Source organism: Antrostomus carolinensis, unplaced genomic scaffold (assembly GCF_000700745.2).
Source record: "Antrostomus carolinensis isolate BGI_N321 unplaced genomic scaffold, ASM70074v2 scaffold23902, whole genome shotgun sequence".
Taxonomy (NCBI): domain Eukaryota; kingdom Metazoa; phylum Chordata; class Aves; order Caprimulgiformes; family Caprimulgidae; genus Antrostomus; species Antrostomus carolinensis.
In genome coordinates this window covers 19,735-28,942 of record NW_010301942.1, presented here as the reverse complement: position 1 = coordinate 28,942, position 9,208 = coordinate 19,735, and the positions used below count along the sequence as shown (strand labels likewise).

General features: G+C 38.1%; 1 protein-coding gene across 1 annotated transcript; it reads right to left on the bottom strand.

Annotated features, from left to right (window-relative positions):
- Positions 1-6,476: 6,476 nt before the first annotated feature.
- On the bottom strand, positions 6,477-7,547 carry TAAR1 (trace amine associated receptor 1). Its single transcript, XM_010163662.2, has one exon. It carries the CDS (start codon positions 7,545-7,547, stop codon positions 6,477-6,479), a length of 1,071 nt encoding a protein of 356 aa, XP_010161964.2.
- Between the last annotated feature and the right edge of the window lie 1,661 nt (positions 7,548-9,208).

Genomic DNA, 9,208 nt, shown 5'->3' with positions numbered 1-9,208 from the left:
TTTCCAATAGTTATCAATCTGAAATGAAGAAAACACATAAACAGAGCATCAAAAGATTAAAAAGAATGCTTGGAAGTCAGTTATAGGCTAATCCTACCTTATCTGTTTCAGTAATACCATCAACAGCTTCTTTCAGCAGATATTTTCCTGTTTTGTTATTGTCCTACAAAACTGCAATGTCTGCAAAAAGGCAGACCACCCCCTTGTATCTTGTCTCAGATTAATGAAAGGTGGGAATTTATTTTTCTTCTATGTCACTACATTTAAGTCCCAGGAGATTCCGAGTTAAAAAAATATATATAATTTAGGGGTTTACATCAACAGAAGATAAACAAAGCCAAGTGTCTGTATTCCCAAGAGCATTATTTTTGTTTGCTCTATTAATTCATTTACCCTCATGTATAGGTGAGCTATTTTGGTGACTTAAGGTAGATACAAGTCATATCAAAAAAAGTAATTGAAAGGAGATGCTAAATGTAAAGAAAATCTGTTCTGGTTTCTACCTATTTTAGTGCACAAAACATTCTATCTTTCACATTTTTTTAATAAATACCATTTCTAATGAAACTTAGAAATTAAATATTTAATAACTTTAAAGAAGATTACCAACCTGTAATTTAATGGGCTGAAACAGTACTTTCTGTCATTCTGGCTGTATATGTAGCTTTTACGTAATGTACAAAAAATATTCCCCATGCATTACAGAAATGGATAAAAAGAAGTGTCAATCTGTAAGTCGTTATTGGACAATCTATTTTTTTTATATATATATAAAAATAAATAAATATATATATATGTAAAATAGGAAAATTAATTCACTATTAATGTGAATAAATGGAGTCCTCTGAGGTCAGAGGTGAATGTACCAACTTAATGTTGACCCTTATGCAGGTGTATTGAAGATGCATTACAAGTCCAAGGACAAATGATGACTGCTATTCAGCAGAGACTGGATTTTTATTGAATGAGATATACAGTATGTTACAAGAACAGGGCATAAAATAATAATGTGTTTTGAAATGAATTAAGGGACAAGTAAGAGCATTTAAACAAATCTACCTTTATGGCAGGCTGCTTTATAGACAAACAAGGAAATTTTATTTTGGAAATAAAATGTAAATCTCTGGGATTATCTACAACAGAATCATTTACAGACTACAAAAATAGTAAAATTTTGGTATTGGGTACAGCAGAGATATGTTATCTTTGAGATTTGTCAGTATTTTTGAGACAGGCGTATCTAGTAACTTTATTTGTAAGTAATCAAGTGAGAGAAATGCAAGCTTCACACAGATGATCCTTTATTAAAATAAGTTACTAAAGCATTAATTTGTTGAGAAATCTGTGCAGACACAATCATATTAGATTTTAAAAATAAATAAATCTGTGGATAGAGGTTACACTTCAAAAAGCATTACCTTCAGAAAGCAGTGTCCCATGTGCCTCAACATTGGTCCTCCTACAGCATGGGACAGAAGACAGTGTTGGGGGAACAGTTTGTCACCTCACCTCTCAGAAATGAAATGTCTAAAAACTTCTAATAAATGTGCAGGAACTGAAACCTTTATAAAAGAAACTGTTTAACTGGGTTAAAGCAAGACTGTAGAAAGGACCTTAGAAACTGTCTTTGAGAATTAGTTGTGTGAGGCACTGCTGCCCTGCAAAAGCAGTGTGGAGAGAAAATTGTTGTAGTCATTATTTTCACTGGTAAAACGTTTTGGTTTTATTACAGCCTATGAGTTTCTTTCATGTTGTACCTCATAATATCCATGTAGTTCATAAGTATTGACTGGAGAGAACTATTTGATTACTTATAACTAACCACTTTTATTCCTCTGGACTGGCTTCAGTGAAGCAGAAATCACAGCAGTACAGAGCAAAAGAAAATTCTCAAAGAATTGTTTTCTCCTGTTTGTAACTGAGGAAGTCCAAAGGGTATAGGATGCACTCTGTTTTCAGTGAACTCTCTTTAACTGATAGATGTCTTTTAGTTAATATGTTGTGAGTACTCAGTGTTTAAGGAGACTGACTTTTCCTACATCTATGGGAAATAAGAAGTCCAGACATCTAGGAGTTCCCACTGGCTAAGTGGATCTGTCGTGGTTTAACCCCAGCAGCAATTAAGCACCACGCAGCCACTCGCTTACTCCCTTACAGTAGGACTGGGGAGAGAACTGGGAGGGTAAAAGTGAGAAAACTCTTGAGTTGAGATAAAGGCAGTTTAATACGTAACACAGAAGCCACACGCTCAAGCAAAGCAAAGCAAGGAATTCTTTCACAGCTTCCCATCAACAGGCAGGTGTTCAGCCATCTCCAGGAAAGCAGGGCTCCATCACACACAACTGTTACTTGGGAAGACAAACACCATCACTCTGAACATGCCCCCTCTTCTTTCTTCTTCTCCCAGCTTTATATGCTGAGCATGATGTCATATGGTAAGGGATTTCCCTTTGGTCAGTTGAGGTCCTGGCTGTTTTCCCCCCCAGCTTCTTGTGCACCCCCAGCCTCCTCACTGACAGGACAGTATGAGAAGCTGAAAAATCCTTGACTTACCATAAACACTGTTTAGCAACAACTAAAACATCAGTAAATTATCAACATTCTTCTCACCCTAAGTCCAAAACACAGTATTAGACCAGCTACTAGGGAGAAAATTAACTCTATCCCAGCTGAAACGAGGACAAGATCCAATCTCTTAGGAAATGAATTTGTTTTACAAAGGCTATTGCATAGTCATCACAAAGAAACATTTCCAATTACTCATGCAGTTGGTTTGATTTAAAGTGGCAGCATGAAGGTGGAAAGATCTTATTTAAAAACATACAAAGAAGGAAATATTATAGGAATTAAATTTCATAGAATCACAGAATGGTTGAGATTGGAAGTGTACGCTCTGCCGCATCATCCAAGATCATTTATGAAGATGTTAAACAGGATTGGAACCACTATTGTCTTCTAGAGTGCATTGCTAGTTGCTGGCCTCCAACTAAACTTTGTGTCAATGATCACCACCCTCTGGGCCTGGCTAGTTTTCAATCCACTGCACTGTCTGCTCATCCAGCCCATACTTCATTACCTTCTCTATGATGATATTATGGGAGGTGGTGTTGAAAACCCTGCTGAGGTCTAGATAGACAATAACCACTGCTCTCCTCTCGTCTACCAAGCCAGTCATTTCATCATAAAAGTTTATCAAATTTAGGCTATGTGTAATGGAAATAGACTGGTCAAAAAGTGCTTACAGATAGGCATAGTCTTTTTCTGAATTAGGTCTTTAGATGCAGTAGCGTGGAAGTAATGATGTAGCTAACTAAGGTGATCAGAAAAAACCCACAAAAGTAAAAGCCTTTTGTAGAAAACGATGTATCTTATGTTTGACTGTATGACTGTATCTACTATTTTCTTCCTTGTTGAATGGGTAGAGGACAAAGAGTGCACAGTGTGCACAGCCTGGATGAGTTAATGATTTAAGGAAAGCCATACACTTTGCAATATTTACACAGTTTGAGAGCTCAATTTTTCTGTTTGAACCATATACTAATGTATGCTTTTATCTAGCTGTTCAAAATAGTCTGTTTTGGAGTGAGGCTTTCCTTATGAACCTTCTGGAAGGGTCCTGCATAGACTGTCAATGCTCCTCCTCTTCCCCTGTCCTGCTATATCTCATGACTGAGGGACAGACCATGAGGCTCGGTTGCAGGTAGGACCACTGTGCATGAGGCCATAGCAGGTGGCAGCCCACAGGCTGCAGCACTGTGTTACAAACACCAAAACATGAGCTACAGGCACTAAGGCAGAAGAGACAGGCTGTGAGACCAAAACTGACTGTCAGTTTTGTACAAAGCATGAGAGGAAAGTGGCATTGTGGACTGTGCTCACTGGTGGCAAAATGAACAGATGTAGGTTTACTGGTAAAACAGATCCTTTCATTATGCCGGACTAATTGCTTTGCCCAAGTTTTCAGGAAAGTTAAAACATATGAAATCACCCCTTGGAGATTCCTTTGTTTTGAAAAAATTAGCCATCTGGGAAGTGTCTAATAAGGTCACTAATTAAATGTGTTGATAAGGAATTTAACAATACCCTGTGCACTTCATTTACACAATGACACTTGGAGATTGCAGTCAGGTACATTCTGCTTCACCAGACCTAACTCATAATCTGATCAGACAACAACATGAGGCTTATTTCTTGTGTTGTCCTAATTTATCAAAATCTTGGCCGCAAATAGAGACCCTGCGGCCTCATTAACACATCTCATTTCTACATCCCATTCACAGTGAGAAATAGCTTTGTGATTAGAGTTGTGCCAGTGATAAGAGCTAACGAGAGAAAGTAACCTGGGATTTTATTAAAGTTGCTCTGCCAGAGAAGGCAGTCTGTAAACAGAAGGCAAGGAGGTTCTTTGGGAAAATGCCACCTTTAAGTAAAAGGACACTAGAGGAAAAAGTTATTGCTGAGATTTTCTGAGCTGGGCCGTACACAAAACTAACTTTTATGTTATTAAGAAAAAGGAGAAGTACCTTCTAGATGTGGCTGAAGGTCACCAGCAGTCTGTGTGTGGAAGCCCCTTGTTACTTCAACAGAGCATCTTGGCTAGACTAGCTCACTGGAGAGTTGGTGGTCTACACATTGAAAATTTCTTCTTCTACTATTTCCATTTACACTAAATAAACTGTGGTGATCTCGTGCAGCCATGATGTTGGAATGCCTTCTCTACTGATTTTGTCTGGGATGGAGTTAATGTTCTTCGAAGTAGCTTGTGTAGTGCTGTTTCGGATTTGTGATGAAAACAGTGTTGGTAACATACCCCTGTTTTAGCTATTGCTGAACAGTGCTTGCAAAGCCTCAAGGCCTTTGCTGTTTCTCACATTATCCCACCAGTGAGGAGGAAGAAAAGAATTAACCATTCATATATCAGAACGATAGATTTTTCATCTTAACGTACTTTATTTTGGTGAGATAAAGTATTAAAATAGTCATATTGTTACTAACAAGGATTAGTGCCCATGTGGTGTCTATTTCATTGTTCCTTTTTATTTCATTTTGGAGAGTGCTAGCTTACGAGACATCAATGAAACAGTAATAGAGACAGTCTTGGATCCTGATTTTGCACTGCTGAAATGTAGTATCATTCAACTTTTATGCTCTCCAGTGTACAGTGCTTCAGTGCTCTACAGGGCCCAGAAAAGAAAGACAAGATACACATACGATGTTCACTTATCCCAGCAACGTGAATGGAGGAATTAATTTACTGCTGAGCATAGCTCTTACTTCAGTACACAGTCATCATTTTCTCTCCATAATTTCTTCTCAGGTACTAATCCTTTTCTGTCCATTTCCAGGACTAGTCCATAGTCCAACCAGATGTCACAGGATCAGGTCACGGGTATTATTTCCTTCTGTTTGGTGATATACTAATTCTAGAAAAGCCAGGTCATAGATTAAAAAAATGACAGCCTGTGGGTCTTCTTCAGCTGGTGACCATGTGCTACTTGCCTGTACTTCGTGTCCCAGTCTGGGTGTTCTGAGAAGGTTCACACTGATGTAACCATGACATGGCCTGGCTCACCCAGGTGCCATTACCCCAAGCCATTCCTATAGCCCTTCTTCTGCCGCTCCTCCTGGTGCTTCTACATTCACCCTACCCATGCACCCTCCATTCAGGCCAACCATAACATTTCTATGACAATTCTCTGTATACTTTCCTCACCAGCTGTCACAGCATTGCAATCAGACAAAATAGCTTTATATCCAAGCTAAAAAAAAAAGGTTCTGTAAGACACAAATTGATGAATACTTTACATCGAAACATTCATTATATTAGCATTATTTTCTGGCATTTTCAGGTTCAATGTTGTTTTTCACTATTGCTTTTCATTCTGTACATTGCATTTTTCCTTATCTTTGATCTTGTTAAACATGCTTTTAGTCTCAATAAGCAGCAAAGCCTTTAAGTGACAAACTCACAAGCACTAGCTGAAATGGAAACAGAAGGAGCAGCATGACGTTACTCTGTCTTATCTTCCCCATAGAATGTCCTGTTATGGCTGTATATGGGCCTGTTTTGACCTCTGTACACCTACTGAAAGGGAGGTAGAAAACGTAAAAGCTTTGGGTTATTACTCAGAGATGTCTAGAAATTCCAAAGGAAAGGCCTGCTCTTTCTAGAGGACAATAAATACGCATAAATATTGTAATATAAACACACCTTGTTCAAGAAATTAATCTGTTGTATCAGAATAATTTCTTAATAATTAAGAGCATTGTGTATAAATAGCTATAACCAAAAAAACATGTACAAATCCCAGTCTGGAATGAAACAAGACATAAAGCACAATAATTGCTTATCTACTTGAACCAGATTTGGTCCATATGTAAACAAATAGGTGCTTCCTTTATTTTCAGCTCTTACATCCAGGAATTCAGCCTCCAGGCAAAAATCCAAAGCCATGAATCCAACCATTTAAAGCATGTTACTCTAAAAACAAATGAGTCCTAGAAGAGTCCTGTTGAAAAACTTTTCCAAACACAAGCATCTTTAATGCCCTGCGAAACCACATGTAAAAAAATGCATAAACAATTGGGTTAAATGTAGAATTTAAATAACCAAACCAAACCAAAGCATCAATGAGAACAGGAGGTATCACATAATTCATAAATGGATTGGTTGCTGTAAAGAAGAAGAATGGACTCCAGCAAATGAGAAACACTCCTATTATTATGCCTAATGTCTTGGCAGCTTTCCTTTCTCTGCAGAATGAAACGTGGTGCTTCATTTCAAATCGCATATTTTTTTGGCTAATTGCATCAATGGATTTTGCCTGCTGCTTGGCTACAGTGTATATTTTCCTGTAGATGTACAGCATAACAAATCCAGGGATGTAAAAAGACACCGTGGAGGCCACAACACCTGAAGTTTCACTAAAAATGACAAAGCATCCTCCTGCACAATATATGTGGTTATAAATATCTTCTGCCCCTCGCAAGTTTAGGCCTAGAAAAATCATCCCAAAAGCAAAAGCAGCAGGGACTATCCAACTGACAAATATCATGACCAGGATAACAAAAGTATTTATCTTTGACTTGTATCTTAGAGGGTCACACACAGCATAGTAACGGTCGATGGATATGAAGGAAAGATGGAAGATGGAAGCCGTGCTCAGCATAATGTCCGTGCTTGTGTGGATCTTGCAGAAGAGCTCCCCAAAATACCAGCAGTGCTCAACAGAGCGCACCATGCTGCAAGGCATGATGAGGAATCCCAGCAAAAAGTCTACTGTAGCCATTGAAAGTATCAGGAAATTCGTAGGCGTATGGAGCTGCTTGAAATGTGATATTGAGATGATAACTGTCAAATTTCCAACCACTGTGGCCAGAATAATGCAAAACATGAAGATATACATGGAAACACGGATACTGTTTGACCAGCTGCTCCTTATGCAAGAGCCATTTACAGATTCACAGCACAGTTGCATCCTTACTGAGGTCTCAAATCCATGCAGGTATGCAGCACAGGTACTGTTTTTCCTTATGCTGAGATACATTTACAACTGTTTCTTTCTTTTCTGTACAGGGAGAGCTGCAGGGAAGAAAAAAAAGGCAATTGTTAACACCTTCATTTATTTGGATGCGTAGGAAATTAACATTTCATTATTTATGAAGGATGAAATTATTTTGTAATTAGACTTCTAAGAGGATTACACTTTATCATTAGACTTCCCTGGAAATGGGAATCTCATTTGATGAAATAAACTGTATAATGAGGTGTCCTCACACCAGAATAGCAGTGGCTCCCAGATGCTTGCACTGGGCAATGTCTTGTGTAGCGGGTAGATGAGAAGTCCTTTTCATTATTTTCTGTTTAAACAATCCTAGTCTTCTTCAAAATTGGTTGGAGTCCTTTATCTCCCACTTTGCTCTTGAAAAAGCAGTAATTTTAGATTCTGAAGCTCCCTCAACTTATTTTTTGATACATAAGTCTAAGACCTACAAGTCTAAAACAGAAGGCTAAAGCTGAGGAGCCCACACTCAGCCTGTCCTCCAGCCCTGTCTCGATAGCGATAACTGAACCCATGGAGCAGCCTGGCAAAACCAAAGGGTTTTCACAAGCCCTTGGTTTTTAGGCAGATGGCACTGCCTGACCATTTTAAACCTTACTGCAAAGTTCTTGTAGGGTCCAGCTCTAAATAGAGAAGTAAGGAAAATATCTAAGAGGAGAAAAAACTTTTCTGACCTTTTACTGCCAAATTATAATGGAAGAGCCTGACTAATCTGAAGCATTAGCTGCTGTATAAGCAAATATCTTTTCTGTCGGGCTCTAGTTTATTTCAGTGCTAGTAGATTAGCATTGTTTTGTATATTTATTATGTTAATACTGTTCTTAGCCAAGGTAAAAACATGGAGAGAAACATTCAAGGCCAGGTTGGATGAGGCTTCAAGCAACCTCATCTAGTGGAAGGGGTCCCTGCTCATGGCAGGGGGGGTTGGAACTAGATGATCTCTAAGCTCCCTTCCAAACCCAAACCAATCTATGATTCTATGATTTTCTGAACATTCTAATGTTTAGGAAAAACAAAAAGGGTTATTTGCAACTGAGGACACAAATATTGTCTGTCCTCTCATGTATGCAGTAGCATATCCCTTTTGCAAATCTTGTTACAAAAGCATTTCATTAAAGTAGTTAAGCACTTAGTAAGCAATATTCATTATTGAAAGATCTGATTTTTCCTTTAATTAACAGAAAAATAGTATTATTGTGAAAAATAAAGAGCACTAGCATATGCTTTTCAGTCGCATTATCATTATGGTATAACGTGGCTGTTTAAGTCAGAAAAATATTGACATGGGCATTCAGACAGTATTAATTTAACCCATTTGCTTTAGGACTTTGCTGCCTCTGATTATTCTGGATAGAACACAACAGAATAATTATTTTTTTCCCTTATTGAAACAAATGTGATTACAAGCACACCATGCCCCTAGAAGCTAAATGGAAGCTGAATATAGATGACAAACTATAGCTTGCAAAATGCTGACAGCTACAGGGTTATAACTAGCAACTTGTGTTTACAGAGGAATTTCCAAGTCATGCCAGGGAGAAGGTACATCCAGAAGCACTCTCAGGAGTACAGGACATGCTCTGAATATACTTATTTGCTGTTTCGGGTGCTTCTTGCTTTCCCCTTTTTCTACCTACTAATGTTTA

What these genes read in the sequence shown, in the direction of transcription:
- TAAR1 (XM_010163662.2), bottom strand. Translation starts at nt 7,547, where the DNA reads ATGTATCTCAGCATAAGGAAAAACAGTACCTGTGCTGCATACCTGCAT.